We start from the raw sequence: 21,182 nt of genomic DNA, 5'->3' as shown, positions 1-21,182 counted from the left end.
CCCTCTTTTTATTTTTTATTGAAGTATAGTTGATTGATCGCTTCTCGGCCTTTTGGCTAGGATCAAGGGAAGTCTAGTTGATTTACAATGCTGTGTTCGTTTCTGCTGCGCAGCAAAGTGACTCAGTTATACACATATATACATTCTTTTCTATATTCTTTTCCATGGCGGTTTATCCTGGGATATTGGATAGAGTTCCCTGTGCTCTACGGTAGGACTTTGTTGTTTATCCGTTCTCTATGTAATAGCTTTTGCAACTACTGACCCCAGCCTCCCAGTCCAACCCCTCCCCCTCCCCTCCCCCTCCCCTCCCCCCCCCTCCCCCCTCCTGCTTGGCGACCACAAGTCTGTTCTCTATGTCTGTGGGTCTGTTTCTGTTTTGTAGATAGGTTCATCTGTACCATATTTTAGATTCCACATATAAGCGATATCACATGATATTTGTCTTTCTTGGATTTTTTCTTGATATGCATTTTTTAAAGTTTTAACTGAATTCATGAATTTGGGGGTGGGAAATACATGCACGTGGTATAAAATTGTCTACGGCGCAAAACAGCCTTCCTGCCCCCTCCCTCCCTGGCTTTCCTCCCTGGGAGAACCAGCATTCCCCACTTCTCGAGGAGCTTCCAGAACTATTCTAGGCTTAATAAATCTCGGCTATTATTCTCATCTCTGTGGTGCTTCTGTTCATTACCCTCTCCTGCAGCCAGAAAGCCTTGCTCTAGGGGAGAGGAGAAGTGGACTTATTGCGAGCCTACTACGCGTGGTCACCAGGTGAGGTGCTTTACGCTCTCCTGCCGTTTGGTTCTCCTCACACGCCTGCAGGAACTGTTACCCCTCATTCTACAGGTGTGGACGTTGAAACACAGGGAAGCAGGTCACTCAGCTTCCAAGCAGCCTCGAATCGGGTCCTGCTTCCCGCTTGGAAGGGAGTCAGCCTGATTCTCTCCCCAAGGTCTTCAATGCTGTTTTCTCACTTCTCTGCAGACAGAAACATCTGCAGAGCTGTTCTTTCTACTCTCCCTCCTGCTCTCCCCATTCCTTTTTCTGAGAGAGACAGCAGCTCACAGGAAAACCCCCAGAGGCAGAGTTTAAAATCAGGAGACAGCAGAGCTGCTTCTTCTGACACTGGATGGAACTTCACGGGATCCCTGGGCCTGTGACACTGCACATAGATAGACATGCACCTTTCCAAAGAGGAGTCTGTCACTTTTCATCATTAAAAAAAAAAAAAAGCCCTGAACTGATCCCTCCTGCCCAAAAAGGAGGAAAAAGGGATTATAAACCATGACTTGAGAAGAAGAGGAAGGTTCTAGAAGGTTCAATAAGTAGCCATCAAATTGTTTGCAAAACCTCCCAAAATAGTCGCCTCTGAATGCTAAACTGAGTAAGGGGCTTCCTGGAAGGCTGGGTGAAAAGGGAAGTCTCAGCAAGTTGGGGTGTCTTATCCCATGGCTGGGGTACACCTAAAGGGACATGTTTGTGTGAGGTCTGGGTGTTACTGTGTGTGACTGGATGAAGGTGTCAGAGGCTTGAGGTGGCCTGTGAGATGGGGTGGGAGGGAAAAGAAGGGGCCTTGCCCCAAGGGCTCCCGTATGCAGCAAGGCATCTATCTGAGAGTGAGAGACAGTAAGTGTGTGAGGGTGTACACTCACGCCTCCTGCTGCAATACGCACGGTGCCCCCCCGGACCCCCCCATTCCCTCACCGCCCCCAGCGGAGGAGGGAGATCTTTATCTGGCCCCTGGTGCTACAGGAGTTTCAGGCTTTCTAACCAGCCAGATCTCCCCCGCCTCCCCACCCCAGGCCTTGCCCCCTCCATCCTCTGCACAGGAAGTGGGCTGGCCTTGGGGTTTTAGTCTTTGGTGGCTGGCCCCATCAGCCGTCTACTACCTGGGCCGAGGGAGCCGGAGCTGGGCCCTGGGGAGATGGCTGCAGTCCCAGCAGTGGAGAGAAGCAGAGAGAGCACGCCGCAGCCCCATGTCCCAGCTAGGTAAAGTCCCACCTTGCCCTTACCCTGCCCCTGCCCAGTCCCCAGGTACCCGGGGCTCCCTCCTGGCCCCTGCCACCAGCCAGGGGGCTGGAGGTGAAGCTCACGGGGATGACTTTCAGCTCTGACTCAGATCCTCCAGAAGTTTCTGCCTGAACTCCCATCTGCCAGCCCTCACCCCCAACCTTATCTTAGAATCCCCCAGTGACGAGGCAGGCCCTGCTCTCATGGCTCAGGCTTGAGGAAAAGCTGGTCCCTGGTCCTAGGCTTTCCCTCCCTCCCAGCTCTCCCCATGGGAGGCCGGGGGCTACTTTGGGATGAGGGGCTTCCCCAGGCCCTGTGTTGGGCCCCCCCAACCCAGAGGGGTGGGGAAGGAGGTGGGAGTCCTGGGAGGGGCAAGGCCAGCTGAGACTCAGATGTGCTGGGTGCCCAGAGGAGGTGTGGGATGTGGGTGGGAGAGGTGCGGCCTACACCGGGGAGGTGCCCCTGTGTAAAGGATACCTTAGGAGGCTGTGGGGCGAGGGGAAAAGAGAGGGACGCCTCTGAGACCTGGCTGTGAAGTGAGTGTGCTGCGAGGTTTCTGGGAGCCCTGGGCTGGAGGCCGGACCCCTGGGTTCAAGTTCAGCTTTGTCCCTTACTTGGCGGTGTGACCAGTCAGGTCAGTAGGCTCTTCAGGTGCTTCTGGAGGGGATGGGACTCCACCTCTGGGGCTCCCTGCGGGTCAGGCTCTCCCTCCACTCCTGGGGCCGAGACCTCCCACCCTTAACTGTGTTTGGAGCACCTGAGAGGCAGAGCCATCCCCAAGGGTCCCCCTGCTTCCCCCACAGCCAGCATCCCACGCCCAGCTGGGGAGGCGCCCCCAGACTTAAACAGCAAGAGGGAGCCCTGTGGTGGGGGGTTTGGCCAGAGAGGATGAGGGGAGACGGGGTCCGTCAAGGTCAGAGGTCAGGTAGGACGTGTCTCTGGCTACGGAGCTTGTGCTTCGTGTCCTCCCCCAGCCGCCCGGTACCCTACATCCCATGATGTCAGCACTGGCAGAGCCTCAGACGGCAACTGACTGAGTTCAAATCCCAGCTTTACCCCAAGAGGCTTAACGAGTACCTCAGTCTTCTCATCTGATAAAAGGAGTCATAATGGTACCTACTCATGGGGTTGCTGTGAACTTTAAATGAGGTAATACCTACGAAGTGCTAATGGCAGTGCCGGGCAGCGTGAGGGCTGAGCGTTAGTCATTATCACCACTATCATCATTATCTCTGTCACCACCATATCATTACCATCACCATTACCACCATCATCACCATTGTTAATCTCTTCCTCGAACTTGACATCAGATGACCTGGGTTTGAGTCCCATCTCTTGGGCAGCTCTGAGCATTAGTCTTGGTGTCTATCAAATAAGGATGACAACACACACTCTCAGGGCTGCGCTGGGGACCTAATGAGTCAGTAAGTCACGAAGGGCAGGGCACACGGGCGTGGGTGTGCGTGAGAATCCAGGACGGAAGGCACTGGGGACTCAGAGGTCCCATTTGCCCTCCCTGAGGCTGGGCCTCTTCCTTGCTCTGTGACCTTGAGCAGGTTCCTTAACCTACCTGAGACTCGGTTTCCTCCTCTGCAGGAGGGTCAGCCTTGGGGACTGCTAGAAGCCCTCCTCACCCTGCCCCCTGCATCCTCCGTGCGCTTTGCCCTCTTGGGGTTCACTGCTGCACCCTTTCGGCTACAGGTGGAGGGGAGCTCATTCTAGATGATGCTACTTCTGCCCAACTCGCTTCGGCTGGGGCTGTGGTTTGGCCCTGACCTTCCTGGGATCCTGCACACCTTTGCCTCCACCCTTCTCCTCTCACCCTGAGGCTCTGCGCCAGACCCTGTCCTGGTCCTGGCTGACCCTGCTGGCGGGGGTCCGGCCCCAGGTGACACCCTCCAGGGGATCCCCAGGGCCCCTCCCCAGGGCCATGATCGATGAGTAAGGGGCACAGGGGTCTTGCTGGAGCCCCTTGCCTGGGCTCTGTGCCCTATGGGGTCCCAACCCTGCGCCCTTTGCTATAGGGGGTTGGAGGGTCCAAAGAAAGAGGCAACCAGGTCCGCTCCGGGAGTGTTGCCCTGTGGGGACAGTGAGACGGGCAAGGAGGTGCCCCGGGTACTTCTCTGGGCTCCTTTCCACACACAGGCCAGATGCCCACTGGTCGGCCATGCCCCTGCCGGTCCCTGCCTCCCCAGGGTGTGGATGGATACTGTGGGCCTTACCTCTGGGGCCAGCGCCTGGGACACGGTCTGGGCAGGGCAGAACCATGTGAGGGAATGGACTTTGGGGTGGAGCGTGGGGACGGAATCCCAGCTCTGCCTCTTCTGCGATGTGACCTTGGGCTGGTTAATGGCTTGGGGCCTTGGTCTCCTCATCTGTGTAAGGGGACAATGCATGCACCCAACCCCCGTTGCTGGGCAGATTAGATAAGCTGGTGTACGGGAAGCGCCCGGCACAGGGTGGGTGTCCAGTCCCTACCCGCCACCCCACTCCCTCCACGAGTACTGCTGTGAGGGATGTTGTGAGGTAGTCAGCACACGTCTATTGGGCTCCAGGCAGTCTACCCTGGCTCAGATTCCACAGCTGCCTCTTATCTGCTGTGTGACCTTGGGTAATCTGCTTCACCTCTCTGTGCCTCAGTTTCTCATCTGAAAATGGGGATAATGAGTGTATCTCCAGTAGATGCTCTTATTGCCGCAGTTAAAGAGTTTAAAATAGAGCCCAGCATAGAGGAACCTGTTGACAAATAGTTTTGGTGTGGTTAAGGGAGCAGCCGGGTAGAGAGGAGGTGGGTTCTAATTCCAGCTCTGAGCTGGCCTCCCTATGTGGACGTAAGCAAATTCTTTCCTCTTTCTGGGCCTCAGTGTCCCCAACGTTTGAACAAGGGCTTGGGCCTGCTCTGAGAGTCCTTTCAGCGATGACAACATGGGTCCCAGAATCTCAAAAAGGAAGGAAAGAACGTGTGTGGGATAGAGGGACCAACAGAGACGAAGGCCCTGAGGCTGGCATGGTGGGGAGCAGAGGGGTGCGCCTTGAGAGGACAGGGCCCAGCCGGTCTCTTGGGCAGGGGAGGACGTGGCTCATGTTCTCTCCCCTGCTTCCTCCATCCAGGGCTCCCTTCCCCAGCTCCCACCCGTGGCTGTGATGGCGGCTCCTGCCCTGTCCTGGTGTCTGTGCCTCCTTGTCCTCTGGCCCCCGGCCATCCCTCGGGCATCTACATCGGTGAACGGTGAGGACCCTGGCATCTGGACCGCTGTGCTTTCCCTCAGGGAGGAGTCCAAGGCCCTTCTAGAACTTCTTCCAGGACCCCTGCTTCTTGGCAGAAGCTCCATCCGCTGGGGCAGGAGGCGGGAGGGGAGGGGGGCAGTGGGACCAGAGACCAGGTGTCCGCCTTCTCCCTCAGCCCTCCACCTGCCCGCACCGCACCCATGTGCCCTCCAAGCCGCAGGAAGACACCGTCTTCTTGTCCCTGCCCTGCCTCGACCTGTCTGGGGGTCACTGCAGGCTATGGGGCTCAGTTTTGTCCTCTCTCAGATGGATTCACGTACCCCTTCTCTGCCTGCCAGGATTGACTACTTCCTCACCTGGTAGGTACAGGAGTGGCGGGCGAACCCCAGAGGGCCATGGGCACCCTGCAGCCAGCCACGCACGCCTCATCTTACCAGCAGATGCTTCCAAGCTCACGTGCTTCTATAACTCGAGAGCCAATATCTCCTGTGCCTGGAGCCGGGATGGGGGACTGCAGGTCACGACGTGCCACATCCATGCCCAGCCGGATAAAAGGTGTGTGTGGGGTTGACAGACAAATGTACGGAATGTCAGGGAGGTTGCCCAGGTCCACCAGGACCAGGACAGTGACTATCAGAATCTCTGCTAGTCACTGACTTCTAGACTATTGAAATCCTAGCTCCCAGACCCCAAGAACTCTGCACTTTGAGAATCTTGGACTCATAGGACCCACAGACTCTTGGGGTCACAGGGGTCTGGAAGAACTTGGGGGTCGGATACTTAGACTCCTGGACCCTGAGTGGCAGTGGGGCGTGCAGTCCAGGCTGCAGTGGAGGGGTTGGGCATGAGCCAGACAAGGTAGTTTGGGGACATTGGGCTGCTCACCTGCTATGCCGAGGCTGGACTCAGTGTTAGAGGCAAAGCGGGCAGAAGGGGGATCCCCAAACTTTTTGAGTAACCTGGGCTTTTGACAGATGCCTAGGGCAGCTGTGGGGACAGGGAACTGGGGAGTGGCTGGGGAAACTGGAGACTGGGAAGGAGGTGGTGAAGCGTCACCGTGATCCGAACACCCTGGTGGCAGCCAGCAGAGGTGGCTTTGGGGTTTGACCTTGGCTCCCAGGTGGACGGTGATTCCAAGGGGCTCTGAAGGCCCCATCAAGGGTCATCTTCACCCTGAACCCTATGGGGAGACTTTGGAGAGCTTTAGGCGGGGAAGGCCGTGTGTCCTGAACTGGTTTGTTTCTAGATCAGTTTAGCCGCATTGAGGCCTGGCTGTGATGAAGAGGCAGGAAAAGATGCTCAAGAAGGGAGGTGGGCACGTGGGGGTTGGCATAGGGCCCGGGCACAGACCAGCAACGCTGCATGGGGACTCTCCCAAGGGCCAGCTCTGGTCGGGGTGGGGGGGGTCCGTCTTTTTCTTCTAAGAGGGTTCTTTTGTCTTGAAAGGCAGTGGAACGAATCCTGTGAGCTGCTCCCAGTGAAGCCGGGATCCTGGGCATGTAACCTCATCCTGGGACCCCCAGATGTGAGTAGCCGTAGCTGAGGGGAGAGGCCGGGGGGCCGGGGCATCCTTCCGGGGAAGAAGCCGGGGCCCAGCAAGCCCGGTGGCCAGGGGCTGCGGCAGAGCAGGCTTCTGGGGCTGAGGAGGCAGAAGGAGGGAGGTGCCATCCAAGGAGAACAGAGGCCTGACCTGGGGGTCGAGGGATCTGAGGTGCGAGAGGCATCGGCCTCTCTGCTTCTGCTCCTGCCGTGTCCCCCACGCTTTGTGGAGCCTGCGACACTCCTGTGTTCTTTACCAAGTGGGGAGAGCACCTACTAGTCATAATAACCTCCGTATCCGACGCCTCCCGAGGTCTGGGCAAGTACAGGGCGGGGTGGGGTTAGCAGTGTGGATCGCACAGCTGGACGGTCCGGGTTCCAGCCCTGGCTCCATCGCATACCAGCTGGGTGACGTTGAGCATCTTCTGAGTCCCCGTTACCCCTTCTGTAAAAGGGAATAATAACGATCCTTACCCGGTAGGGTTGTTCTGAGAATCAAGCGAAAGCCACCCAGGACAGAACGTGCCCTTGACCCGATTGCCAGGGGATCCTTACGACTGTGCGTGGGTGCCAGCACTGTCCCCTTCTTACCAATGAGGAAACTGAGGCTCAGGGAGGCGAGGTCCCTGCCCAAGTCCCATAGCCAGGGAGAGGCAGAGCTGGGATTGAACCCAGGTCTGTGAGACCCCCAGCCTGGGCCTTTCAACCTTGCACTAGGCTGCCTCTCAAAGAGCAGGAGGCTGTGTGCATCAAATTATTGTCTGGCAAACCCTTCTTGGCAGCGGTGGGCACCAGAGATGCCCAGACCACATTTTCCAACCCTCATCAGGTTCTACACATTCTCCAGGAGCAGGAGACTGTGGAGATGAGCTCACATGACACAGTGTAGCTGATAATGGCAGAGCCCCTCGAACCAGATCGCTGTGCCCGTCCCCTGCAGCTCTGCAGGTGGTCTGGCTTCAGATCCCGGCCTCATCTAGCTGTGTGGCCTTAGGCAAGTCCCTCGGCCTCTCTGTGCTTCAGTCTCCTCACCTGTAGGATGAGAATAGTAATTGTGCCCGTCTCATTGGGTGCTGAGAGAATTAAATGAGATAATATACGTGAGGTGCTTGGTAGAGTGCCTGGCACAGGGTCAGTACTCAGCAGAATGTATTATTGGCATCTTTGCAACAACGACAATTACATTAATAATAATACAGTAAGTCCCCTACATACGAACCTTCAAGCTGCAAACTTTCAAAGGTGCGTGTGTGCGTTTGCATGTCCAATCGCGTAAGTTAGTTCACGCGTCTGGCGTACATTGTCACGTGAGTGCATCCTCTACAAGTGGTTGTGTTTTATGCACTTTACTGGACAGGACTGTATAGAGTACAGTCGTACAGTATCTTTCTTTCAAGCCCGGGATGCCTGGTGGAAGCAAGTGTGAAAGCAGTGGTATGCGGCCGATTGTGTTAGTTGGGTACCTAGGCTAACTTCGTGGACTTAACGAACAAATCGGACTTACGAACGTGCTCTCGGAATGGAACTCGTTCATATGTAGGGGACTTACTGTAATAATGTGATGATACTATTATTATCTTGGAAAATCTGGCCCCCACAGCAGCTGGTAGACGGCTGGGGTGGGGTCCTCGGGGTGGAGACGAAGCAATTGTTCTCCGCTCCAGGAACTCTGATGATCAAGTTCAAGGTTTGCTCACAGTGGGCCCTGCGGCAGGTCAGAGGGGCTGTGCCCGGGGTCCTGGGCCTGAAAACACCACCCCGGACCCCGGAATGCAGATGATAACAGAGCCTGCACCAGACCCTCCTCCTGCAGGGCTGCAGAGCTGCCCTCCGCACAGGGAGGAGGCCGCCGTAAGCTGTTCACTTGGCCAGGGCTACAGTCTCTGTGGGGCTCTGGACGCAGAGGCCTGAGTTTGCATCCAGGCTCCCCTGCTGACCGGTTGCGTGATTTGGGGCAAGGTCCTTAACCAGTCCCAGCCTAAGGTTTCTTACCTGCAATGTGTGGATGGACAGCTGTGAGCTTCAGCCAGAGAAGTGCCTAAGGTACCTGAACAGGGCCTGCCCCCAGGAGATGCTCGGTTCCTGGCCATTTCCTTCCAGAAAAGTGAAGGTGTGGGGCTGGAGAGAGATGGGGAGAGGAAGCTTTCACACTCAGAGCTATAATGCAAGGATAGGTCCGGGCCTGCACCTTCTTGGGGGCTCATCCTGCTTGCACACCTCTTGTGACGGGGAACTCCCTCCCTCCCAAGGCAGCTCACTTCACTTGGATCAGGGATTGACAAATTACTATGGCCCATGGGCCAAAACCAGCCTGCTGCCTGTTTTTATAAATAAAATTTTATTGGCACACAGCCAAGCACATTTGCTCTCATGTTTTTTCACGGCTGTTTTCACACGACAGCGGCAAAGTTGAATAGTTGTGACAGAGACCACATGACCTGCAAAGTCAAGAATATTAACTAACTGACCCTTTTCAGAAAGCTTGCTGAGCCCTGCCTTAGGCGGAGGGGCTCAGGGAGGGGGTCTTGTTTGTCGCAGTCGCGGTCTCCCCTCCTGTCTTCCCCCGTCCTCATCCCAGCAGCCTCCCCCTCCCCGCACCAGCTGCCGGCAGCTACATCCCTGGCCTCCTTCCCTTGCAGTCTCAGAAACTGACCATAGTTGACGTCATCAACTTGACCGTGATGTGCCGCGAAGGGGAGAGGTGGAGGAGGATGATGACCCAGAATTTCAAGCCCTTTGACAACAGTGAGAGAGGACTCCAGGGTGGGGCTGGGAGGGGGTTGGAGGGGTGGGCACCTCCCTCCCTGTCTCCCCCTCTGGGGTCACCCTGCTCCAGTCTCTCCCCATCAGCTTCCATGCCCACATCTGACCAACCCACTGCTCGCTGAACTTGGCATGAAGTCCCGGGTCGCTACCCTGGTGTTCAAGGCCACTTGGCCTGGCTTCCCTCTCCAGCACGCCTCCTCTCGTGGCCTATATTCCTGCCACACCAAAGCCCAGCTCTCCAGATTCAACTTGCCCATCCATGCCTCTGAGTCCTTGCACGCGCCGGCCCCACTGCTTGGAAGGTCTTCCCACCCGGAAAATTCCCACTCACCCTTCAAGGCTCAGTGAAGAGTCACCTCCTCCAGGAGTCCTTCCCAGACTCCCCCACCTCCTTCAGGGTGTTTATGTCCTGGGTCTTTGCTGCCTGATCATGGGTCTGTCTCCCTCACTGGGCTGTGAACTTCCCTGAGGGCAGAGCCTCTGCCATCCCTGTGTCTCCATTCTGAATAGTCAACATCAGGCTCGATCTGGGCAGTGCTCTGGGAAGGTTTGTTGAACGACTGAGTGCTCTGCCCCACCCCCAGCTTTCACCCCCCTCCCTTCCTGGACTTGGAGGTCATCTCTAGGGAAGAGACGGGGGCAGAGGGTGAGATCCAGGGTTCTACATGCAGCCCTGCCTTAATTGAGTGTAATCTGACTGGCAGATCATTTAACATGTCTGAGCCTCAGTTTCCTCATCTGTAAAGTGGGGATAACCAATTACCTGCTGCCAGTGGTTGCTGTAAGGAGTCTATAAGCCAAGACACAGAAACTACTTAGCACGTGCTCAGTAAACATTTGCTTATTATTATTTGTGTGTTTCTACAGAGTCTCAGAAGCATAAAAATTTAGAACAATTGAACTTCAGAATCATACAATCTTACAGTCATATAAGGTTGATGAGATAGAATTAAATAAAATAAATGAGATGATCCAGGTAAAACTCTCTGATCAATTCTGAGTGCAGAGAAAGGCTGCCTTGATTCATTCATTCAGCAGGTATTTAATCAAGAGCCTACCATGTGCCAGGTAACGTTCCAGGAACCAAGGATACCCGAAAGAATCAAGTCGTTGCCATCAATGAGCTCAGAGTCTGGTGGGGGAGACAGAAAATGAATAAAGGACCAGGAGTAGATATTTAATACGTTGGGTGTTGATAAGTGCTAGGAAGAGAAATGAAACAGGTGAGGGGCACAGAGAGTGGTGGGTGGTTGGGGAAGGCTTCTCTGAATATGTGCTCTTTGAGCAGGGACCTGCCAGTCTCTGGGGAAAGGGAACGCAGGGAGGGAGAAGCAGCTTGTGCAAAGGTGGAGGTGGGAGCCCGGCACGGTTTCTCATCTCAGCATCAGCCTCCGGTGTCCCCCAAGCTTTTTCTCTCTCCTTTTTCCTCTTCCCGTCTCCAGTTCGTCTGATGTCCCCCCACTCCCTCCAAGTCGTCCACATAGAGACCCGCAGATGCAACATAACCTGGAATGTCTCCCAGTTCTCCCACTACATTCAAAGCAATGTGGAGTTTGAGGCCCGGACAAGGTCCCCGGGCCACAGCTGGGAGGTGAGTACCTAGCTCCATCCCGACCTGCCCTGATTCCTTCCTGTCCTCGTCACCCTGTCCATCCTTCATCTCAGCAAAGCCACAGGAGCCCCTAAGCAACCCCTGCCGCTCCTCTGTACTGCCTGCCCTGCTTCCCCCTCCCTCCGTGTGTCCCCTGACACCCCAGGGGTCCAGCTGGTGGTGGATTCCAGGCAAGACTTACAAAGCCAAGAGGCAGGCGACTGCCCTCTCTGGAGAGTTCAGAGGCCCTGAGCAGCCACCCTTCCCTCTTCAAATCCAGTGTGCTCCAAGTCCACGGGAGTTGGGACTTCCTGACGGTCCAGTGGTTAAGACTACGCCCTGCCCTTGTAGGGGGCGTGGGTTCGATCCCTGGTCAGGGAAATAAGGTCCCACATGCCAAGGGGTGCTGCCAAAAACAAACAAACAAACAAACAAAACAAGTCCACAGGGGCTGGTTGCTTACTCATTCATTTATCCATTCCTTTATTTGCTCACTCACTCACTCAACAAACATTCACTGAGTACCTACTACGTGCTAGATGCGGGGAGAGAGTGGAGGGCGGGCCTGATGAGCTGCCTGCTCTCAGGGAACTCACGTGGGGGATGGGGGCAGACAGCTGGTGCCCAGAAACAGGAGACTATGGGATGTCGATACATACTATCATGAAAGTTAAACGTGATAACACAGTTGAGAAGGGCTGGGCCAGGCTACTTCAGACTCAGGTGACCAGGGAAGGCCTTTCTGAGATCTGGGGCTCAAGCAGGAGCTGACCTTTTGAGGATCTGGGGAGGGTCTTCCAAGCAGAAGAAAGAGCCACTGCAAAGGCAAGACATGGCCTGTGTGTCTAGGGCACCGGAAGAAAAGCAAAAAGGGTGATGCAGAGGTGGGAGAAGTGTTTGGGAAATCCCTCTTTCTGGTTGAGTGGAGAATAGACTATAGCAGAGCACGGGGTGGGGGGGGAGGGGAAGCAGGGCGACCTTGTATGGTGCCCAGAGGTGGTGGGAGCTCAGACCTGGAGGAGAAAGGAGTGGAGAGAAGGCGGAAGGGTGCAGAAATAGTTTCCAGAGGTGGAACCAGGCTCCGGACGTGGAACCAGCTGATTGGCAGATGGCTTTGGGTGTGGGAGGTGTTTAGGATGACCCTGGAGTTTTGGGGCCCAGCAACTGGGTAGTCAGGCAGCCTTTCTGTAGGATGAGGGGACAGTGGAGGGCAGGTGGCTGGAGGGAAGAAAGGAAGGTGCTGCTCTGCTCGGCGTCTCGGCCAGCCCTGCCACAGGAGGTGAGGTGGGCAGTGGGGACCCCTCTGGTCTGACAGCCCTGTTTCTGCCCCAGGACACCCCGCTGCTGACCCTCAGGCAGAACCAGCAATGGATCTCCCTGGAGACGCTGGCTCCAGACACGCTGTATGAGCTTCAGGTGCGGGCCAGGCCCCAGCTAGGCAACCATGAGGCCTGGAGCCCCTGGAGCCAGCCTCTGGTCTTCAGGACGAGGCCTGCAGGTACTGAAGGGGAGCTGGGGTGGGCATGCAGCTCCGGCGGGAGGCAGTGGCTGGTGCGGGAGGCTTGGGGTGTAGGTATACAGCCCTTTGGCCATCATTAGCTCACTTGATGTGACCCACAGGCTGAGCAACATGGGCGTGTTTTACAGATGGGAACAGGGGATCAGTGAAGGGGTGGGACTTGCCATTGGCCTCGTGAGTTAGTGGGGAGGCCGGTGAGGCTCCTTCCACTCTCTCCACCCTGAAACTTCAAACTCTTGGTTTCTGCCGAGGTCAGGGGTGGGCTGTTTTCACCTGTTAGCCTGTTTCCTCATCTGTAAAGTGGGTACCATGGTACCGAGGCAGGGATGCTGTGACGAATCCTGTCGGCCGTGATGCCCCGTGGTGGCTGGGCACACGGCAGCTCTGCTGGACCAGCTGGGACCCTGTAAAGGCCTTGGGTCAGAGGTCGGCCTGTCCCTCAGCACCAGGTCATGGGTGGGGGATGCTGGATTGAGCCAGGGTGGGTGGGAGCATTTCTCTAACCCCTCCCCTTCTCCTCCTCCCGCCACCCCCCCCCCCCCCCCCCCCCCCCCGGCAGCAACCAGGAAGAAGACCCTGCCCCTCCCTTCGATGGGCCACATCGTGTTGGGCCTCTGCTGCACTTTTGGTTTCGCCGTCTTGGTTTACTTGCTGACCAGCTTTCGGTACAACGGGCTGTGGTAAGAGCGCTCCCTTCCCTGTCTTTCATCCTCCTGTCTGACACGACCCCCTCCCCGCCAGGTCAGGCTCTGGGCTGAAAGCCCTGTTCTCACTCTCCAGTGCCCCCTCTGCCCTCCCAAGAGCCCCCCCCCCGCCTAACACCTGGCCTTTCCACCAAAGATGGAAGCCCATGGAACCAGCCCGAGGGGAGTGGGGCAGGGAGAGCCCCATGGGAGCCCTGCCCAGAGCATCATGCCCAGGGCTTGAGTATGTGTGTGCGCACGTTCCAGCTGCCTGTGTGTTGGGGGCGGTCCTCATGCGTCTGGGCACTCATTTGTTTATTCCTTTATTTACTGAGTCCTACCTCTGGACTGGGTACGGTGCTGAGTGCTGGGAACGCAAGGGCAACCACAGGCATGTCGTCCCATCTTCATGGACCCACAGTCCCATGGGGGAAGGCAGATACATCTTAATCATGCACGTTTATAACGACACACGTGATTAGGCTGGTGAAGGAAGGAAGGTACCATATGTACTGCAAGCAGACAACAGGGAAAGGAACCTCAGCTAAGGGGTGGCCGGGGGTTGGGGGGGTGCTTCCCTGAGGAAGTAATGATTCCACTGAAATCTGAAGGAGAAGTGAACCAGGCAGGGAAGGGTCGGGGAACACATCTCAGGAGGAGGAAATAACTTGTGCAAAGATCCTGGGTGGGAACAAGGCAGGAGCATTCCAGGAACTGAAAATGCAGGGAGGTGGGTGTGGCCAGAGACCAGAAAGGAGTTTGGGACCCGAGCCTGGACCTCTGGGTGGCAGCCAGGTTTTCTGGGGTCTTGAGGCTGTGGCATACAACTTGAGGCAGATGCACACAGATACTGGGGCACTCAGCTTGGCAAGCAGAGCATGGGCTGGAATTCAGCCTCCTTTCACCACTGCCCCCCCACCCCCCAAAAATCCCCAGGTGCCCTTGGGCAGTGCACAGCTTGAACCACCGTCCATGGCAGCCTTGACTAGGTCGCCCACCATCTAGCCTCTCTCCTACCTCCCTCCTCTTGGTTCACTCTGCTCCAGTCTTCTTTGTCCCCTACCGCTCTGGCTTGCGTGGTCCCCCACCCTCACATCCTTCTCTTGCATGGCAACCTGCCCTCTGTCTCCACATTACAATGAATGGTAAACTTGCACACTTGCTTCACTGTCTGACTCCCCATTAGAATGTCAGTCCCTTAAGAGCAGGGACCTTCTCTGTTGGCTATTCTTGTGTCCCCAGTGCCCAGCACAATACCCTCCCTTACTGGGTACACGATCAATACTGACAAAATAAATGAACATCTCTGCGCCCTGCCCTCAGAGCTGCGGGGGGCTGATGGCAGGACACTGCGATCCCCTTCCCTTCTCACCCTCCTTCCCTCCCTTCCTCTCCCCTGTCCAGGCTGAAGAAGGTTCTGAAGTGTCACATCCCAGACCCCTCGGAGTTCTTTTCCCAGCTGAGCTCCGAGCATGGAGGAGATTTCCAGGTAGGCGTCTGTAGGTGGAGGGCAGAGTAGGCAGGTGGCACGGGCTGGCCAGAGGGTGGGCGGGGGTGTGGAATGGGTGGGGAGGAGGTGCAGGAACAGCGGACTTTTGCCCTTTTTGGAAGAAGAAATGTAAAGTGAGCTGCCTCGCGTGTGGGCACGGGCCCCTTTCCCCTGTGTTCTCAGGCTGAATGGCAGCTCCCGTCTGGGCCAGACTGCCTGGGCTCTAACCCTGGCTCCACCACTTCCTGGCTGTGTGGCCTTGGGCCAGCTCTAGAACCTCTCGGTGTCTCAGTTTCCTCACCTGTAAGCTGATGGGTGGTGGGGGGATAATGTTACTCTGTGTATGGTCCCAAGGACATTGCCTGGCACACAGCAAGTGCTCACGAAGCTCTAGCCAGAATGACTGGCACCAGGTTGTTGGTGGAGCAGGATTTGCCAGGTGCAAGTTCTCTCCACCCCGCTCCCTGTGCAGACCTGCTCCGTGGGGCTAGTGCTTTCCCTGCTCTTGCAGAAACTCCCTGGCCAGGCTCCCTGACTTATCACAGACGTTAGCAAGGCCTCTAGGCATTTCTAGTTACAAAACACAGATTCATTTTAAAAGTGCACGCCCACATGTCAGAATACTCAGCGCCATTTAAAGTTTAGTCGTCTCCCCTCCCTCAGCCCACACATGCTTCAGGAAGGAAGTTTCAAGGGGGTAGGGGATGTGGTGGGCTGCCTCTACCACCCCACCCCCACTCTAGGCTCCCTGGATTGGTGTTGGTGGAGGAGGGGTGAGGTGGGGGCGGAGAGAAGCCAGGAGGAAAGTTGAGGGGCTGGAAAGCCATGCTGGACCAGAGCTGTCAGGAGCCGGCTTTGGTGTTCTCTATCAGGGCTGATCAGAGCCCCTTCTGGAATTCTTCGGAAAACTCCCATGACTGGGGGGAGCTTACCTAGAGCACTCTTGATGTCGGGGAATGTATCTCCTTAAAATTCCTCCTTCAGCCGTAAAGGTAGTGAGCTCCCCATCAACAGAGGTATTCAAGTCATCCGGCTGGAGGCAGGACTAGATGCATCCTCAGACCTCTTCTGCCTTGAAGTCCTTCTCATTCTATGGGCTTAGGACATTTTGTGGTGGGACTGGGGTCCTTTCTAGAGAGTTGCGAGCCACTCCATCTTCCCACGAGGTCATCCCCAGGTCTAGATGCCTGGCCCAGGCCTGCTGTGTGGAGGGGGTATCCCGAGGAGGCCCTGGGGATGCATGATGTGACTGGGGGCTGGCCAAGAGGGACCCCACCCCCTCCTTTGCATGTGGGTGACAGGCCAGCTGCTGTCTCTCTCTCTGCCCCAGAACCCCTGCCTCCACGACCGCAAGGCCCACTGCCCTGCCTGTGGGAGCTGGGAGTGCGTGTGCCAGTGTATGTGAAGGGGGATGAGTTTCTTCCTGTGCCCCCCGCCCACCTGCGCTTCAGGGCATTGTGGGTGGAGGCCTGGGCCCAGGAAGTGCCTGACCACACACACCTCTGAGGGCGGCCCAGCGAGGCCCAGCACACCAGTGCCGGCCCCAGGCCTGGCCGCTTCTTCTGGCCACTGCTCAGCACTGCTGCCTGGCCCTGCCTCCACGGCTTCTCCTAGCGTTGGAGCCACACCTGACCTGGCTCTCGCCCTGCCTCCCTAGCCTGCTATTCCTCTTTGCCATCCTTAGTTAGTCCTCGCTGTCCCTCTCTCTCGGCCTTTTCTCTGTAACGTGAACTCCTGGTTTGGGGGAGGGGGTAGGTTTTGTTGAGTGGCTCAGCCCCGGGAACTCACTCCGGGGATGGAGAAGCAGGATGTTTCTCTTCTGGTCCATTAATTCATCTGCAGAACATCAACTGGGCCCCTAGGCCCTGTGCTGGGCACAAGAGTGCAGGAGGCCTGGTCCCATCAGGCCTGGTCCCTGTGCTGGGGGGACCACAGTCCAGCTGCAGAGGGCTCCCAGGACAGAAGGCTGTTGGGGGTTCTCAAGTGCACCCTCTTGAGGCCCCGTCACCCTGCCCTGAGGGGTGGACACTCCCCTGCGCTTCTGCTGGGTAGTCGGCGTTTTACCTGTGCCAGGGGTTTCCACCTTCATTGTCTTCTTTGACATCTCTCTGCTGGCCCATAGTGAGGAAGTCAGGAAAGGGGCAGCTAAATGTTGTGGAATTGAGGCTCAGAGAGGTGCAGTGACCTGCCCAGGGTCACACAGCTAGAGAGTGCCAGCGCCAGGAAGCCGGGTCTCCCTGTTCCTTGCCAGGCCTCTGTGGACTCCAGAACAACTGAGAAGTGCTCTGATGGGTGCTTTCCTCTCTCTGTGGATGGAGGGCGTGGGGGGTGGAGGGCTGCAGGGCACCAGGAGGGAGTGGTCAACTGGGGGACAATTAGCTCCCCACTGGAGATGGTTCCATGGCAGTGTGGGGAACCTGGGACCCAGCTCTTCCACCTGCTGGCTGTGTGATCAGGGCCAGGGCCAGGGCACAGGCCCTCTCTGGGCATCTGTATGGTGACCGTGATGTGCTTTCGGGACCCTTTCTGCCTCAGCAGTGGTTGGTTGGTTTACACACTCACACTGGTCCCCACCAGAAACTCTGAGGATTCTACCCATTGCTATGTTCCCGGGACCAAGAGCGGCACCAGGCTCACAGGAGCTGCTCGATAAACAGTCACACGTTGAACCAAGACATCCCCTGGGCACCTACAGAGAGCCAGGAAGGCCTGCGCTGGGGCTGGGAAACAGCCACACCCCCTGGGCTGATGCAGAGGGTTCCCCAAACCAGTGGGCAGGGTTTGTGTGTGTGTGTTTGTGTCTGGGAGGTGGGGGCTACAGTCAAGGAGGGCTTCCTGGAGGGGGCAGCCCTGAGCGGACTGCTGAAGGAGGATGAGATAGGGGATGTTGCTGAGTCTGGAAGAGGTGGCCACTCACCCTCCCTCTGCTCTTTCTCCTTGCAGAAGTGGCTCTCCTCGCCCTTCCCCTCATCCTCCTTCAGCCCCAGCGGCCCAGTGCCCGAGATCTCCCCACTGGAGGTGCTGGACAGGGACGCCAAGGCCACGCAGCTGCTCCTTCTGCAGCAGCAGGACAAGGGCTCGTCATCCTCAACCGAGACCAGCGGCCACTCGGTGACCAGCTGCTTCACCAACCAGGGCTACTTCTTCTTCCACCTCCCAGACGCGCTGGAGATCGAGGCCTGCCAGGTGTACTTCGCCTACGACCCCTTCACGGAGGAGCCCGATGAGGGTGGGCCCAGGGTGCCAGAGGGGGCTCTCCTCCCACCCCTGCCACCTCCGCCAGGGGAGGAAGACGCCTACTGCACCTTCCCCTCTGGGGACGACCTGCTGCTCTTCTCCCCCAGTCTCCTCGGTGGCCCAGGCCCCCCGAACACTGCCCTGGGGGGCATTGGGGCTGGTGAAGAGAGGCTGCCCCCCACCCCGCAGGAGGGAGTCCCTGGAGGCTGGGCCCCCCAGCCCCTGGCGCCTCCCACCCAGGAAACCCCTGACCTGGTGGATTTGCAGTCACCCCCGGAGCATGCGCTGGGAGAAGCAGGAGAGGAGGTGCCTGTCCCCAGCCCGAGGGAGGGGGCCGGCTTCCCCTGGGCCAGCTCTCCTGGGCAAGGCCAAGTCCGGGCCCCCACCTGCTGCCTGACCCTGAACACCGATGCCTACGTGTCCCTCCAAGAGCTCCAGGATCAGGACCCGGCTCACACAGTGTAGACAGACGGCCAGGGCTGGGAGGCAGGTGGCCTTCCGCTGTTGCACCAGGCCCAGCTGAGGACTCTGTCTGTGAGGCTTGTCCACTGCTGACACTCGGTGTCCGGCTGCCCCCGGTCATCTCTGGCCAGAGGGCCCTCACCCAGCCCTGCACACTCGGCTGTTCACTTCCACACCTCATTTGCTGCTCCCCGGTCCTACGGCCCAAGCCAAGAACTTCGGCGGGAGAGGCACTTTGACTCCACACTCCCGCATCAGTCGTGGAGTCCTGCGGGTTTTGCCTCTGAAGCGTCCCTCCTCTCCCGCCCGGCAGCTCCTCTTCAGGGAGAATTTGGGGTTCTCCACGGGCCTTCACCCTGTGCTCCTCACAGGGCTTCCTGCCCCAGTCACACCCCCTCGCACCCACCCACCGCAGGACAATCAGAGTGCTCTTTCCAGAACACAAAGAGGGCTGTGCTGCTCCGGGTTTAAAACCCTGCCGTGGCTCCCCACCGCCCTCAGCCCCACTTCTCGGCCCTCCCCTTGCCTCTCCAGCATCGTGTTGGGACATTCCCTTCTGGCAGCCTCCCAAGGGTCCTACTGAGCCACTTGGAGCTCCCCCATTCCCCCACACCTTTACACATGCTCTTCCCTGTGCCTGGGGTGCCCTCGCCTCCCTCATCTAGGTGACAAGCTCCCTTTATCCTTCAAGTGTCAGTTCTGCTTCCCTGGGAGGGAAACACCACCTCCTTCAATGTGCGCAAACTTTGAGATTCGGTGCCGGAGGGACAGGCTCTCAGGGTCACAGGGTGGCTGAAGAAAGTGGCCCTGTCACTTCCCATTTGGGATCTCTTGTGACCTTTGAATGCTTGGCTACAGCATCCTTAACGCTGTGGCCCAAGTATGGACACAAATGCCCCGGCAAAGTGGACACCGGCTGGATCTTTCCACAATGGCTTTGCAGTAGCCTGCTGCTGGAAAGTAAACCCCTCCTAGTGGCAGGTCCTGATGCTGTCACAGGGAGCCCTCCCTTGGGCCCCTCCCGCTCCAGCCTCCACTGGTCTTTTCTGCAGCTCAGGGGCTGGCACACCGCCTCCAGATGGCAGCTCCACTCACTACACTTGGCACAGCGCACTTGGCACTCCATCATATTCCCTGGGTGAACTGATGAACTATCTGGCATCATCTTGCCTGGGCTCCCTGCGCCCAGCTGCCTTCGTGCAGGGGGTACCATCCACCTCACAGGAGCACCCCTGGCGCCTTGACATTTCTGAGGTCAAGACTTGGAGAGGCGGCGATCCAGGCCCATTAGATTCCAGCATGCCCGCTTCAGTGAGAGGCTCATCCCCTCACGTGGCAGTCGCCCCAGCCACACACAGCTAGCCCCTTCCTTCTCGGTGCTCCCCACCACCCGTCCACTTCTCTCCCCTCTGTCCCTGGCACTGATCACACCTGTGATGCCTATCACAACCTCCCTTCTTGACTAGAGTTCTTCGGAAGGCAGAGACCCCAGCAGGTCCCAGCTAACCCCAAGGTGTGAAAACACAGTGCCTGCATTTATAGGCCATGCTTGCAGCTGATTGGGCACCTGACACAAGCCCACCCATAGGTTCATCAGCAGCCTATGAGATGACTTAGAACAGAAGCTGTGTCCAATCAGGGAGGCCGGGCCTGAACTGGCCAATCAGGTTTCTCTCAGTCTTGGGCATTCGAATACAGGGCAGGAGGGTGGCCCCAAGGAGCAGGTGCATGTGGAGAAGAGCCCCAAAAGGCTAGAGAGGAGTTAGCAGAGGGGCCTGGGCTCCTATTACTAATACTGCTGCTCGCCAGGGGGCTACTGCATTTCACTCAGGATTCCTGTTTCTTCTATGCCCAAAATAAACTCCCTTTTCCTGAGGTTGTCTGAGTCTTGGATCCTTACCATGGAAGAGCTTAATTACCGGGACATCGCACTTCCCACCTCCTGCCATATGGTGCTGTGTGTTCTGGGCCGTAAGTCTCCTCAGTCCTGAGGAGAGCATCAGACCCAAGCTCAGTGCCCACAGCTTTGCTGTGTGTCCTCGGGCAAACCAGGAAATCTCTCTGCAAGTGAATTTCCACTTTGCAGAATTCTTTGGAGGGTTACATTTCTCAGGCTTTGGTCCTGTGTGTGCGTATATATATATATATATATATATATATATATATATATATTTTAATGATGTGTGTACCATCTTTGTTATTGTTTACTTAATATTCTTCTTTCAATCAATTCACTTTTTGTTTAATACTTTTATTTAAAGAAAAAATTTTATATTGGTTCTGTAAATGGCAAAACTGATATTCACTATAAATAAAAGGTAATGGTACAAAGTAAGTACAATAAAACAAAATGTTTCAATTTATTGCCTGCTGGGAATCTGCTTTATCTCTTAGTTTAAAGGGGAGATAAGCAAGTGTTGGGAAGCTGATGAAGACATGCCAGAACCAGAGACTTCTTCCTTGAGAAAATGCAGAACGATTGTAAGGGAAATATCTTTTTCACTAAAAGGAGTCAGATTGATCTTATTCGGTGTCCAGGCACCATCTGATATGGTCTCATGGGAAAATATTGCTCTTGATTTTACCTCTATCTAACTCAAGTATCCTTGACTCTGAAAACTTGGACCAGATCATGAATAGCAGTATCTGGCACTC

The 21,182-nt window shown here is 56.6% G+C and overlaps 1 protein-coding gene across 1 annotated transcript; it reads left to right on the top strand.

The window, feature by feature from the left end:
• Nucleotides 1-1,900: 1,900 nt before the first annotated feature.
• On the top strand, nt 1,901-20,652 carry IL2RB (interleukin 2 receptor subunit beta). The gene is made up of 10 exons (XM_067698748.1): nt 1,901-1,992; nt 5,125-5,242; nt 5,580-5,796; nt 6,688-6,766; nt 9,420-9,525; nt 10,989-11,137; nt 12,470-12,635; nt 13,216-13,336; nt 14,744-14,828; nt 17,772-20,652. The coding sequence occupies exons 2-10, from the start codon at nt 5,158-5,160 to the stop codon at nt 18,528-18,530; spliced, it is 1,767 nt and encodes a 588-aa protein (XP_067554849.1). The 5' UTR covers nt 1,901-1,992; nt 5,125-5,157; the 3' UTR covers nt 18,531-20,652.
• Nucleotides 20,653-21,182: the final 530 nt, after the last annotated feature.

The sequence above is a fragment of the Pseudorca crassidens genome, chromosome 11 (genome assembly GCF_039906515.1).
Source record: "Pseudorca crassidens isolate mPseCra1 chromosome 11, mPseCra1.hap1, whole genome shotgun sequence".
NCBI lineage: Eukaryota > Metazoa > Chordata > Mammalia > Artiodactyla > Delphinidae > Pseudorca > Pseudorca crassidens.
Note: the sequence above shows the minus strand (reverse complement) of the source record. Positions and strands in the feature narration are given on the sequence as shown.

What these genes read in the sequence shown, in the direction of transcription:
- IL2RB (XM_067698748.1), top strand. Translation starts at nt 5,158, where the DNA reads ATGGCGGCTCCTGCCCTGTCCTGGTGTCTGTGCCTCCTTGTCCTCTGG. An exon ending in TTTCAAGCCCTTTGACAACA is followed by an intron (nt 9,526 to 10,988) that starts GTGAGAGAGGAC and finishes TCCCGTCTCCAG; the next exon opens with TTCGTCTGATGTCCCCCCAC. An exon ending in AGCATGGAGGAGATTTCCAG is followed by an intron (nt 14,829 to 17,771) that starts GTAGGCGTCTGT and finishes TTCTCCTTGCAG; the next exon opens with AAGTGGCTCTCCTCGCCCTT.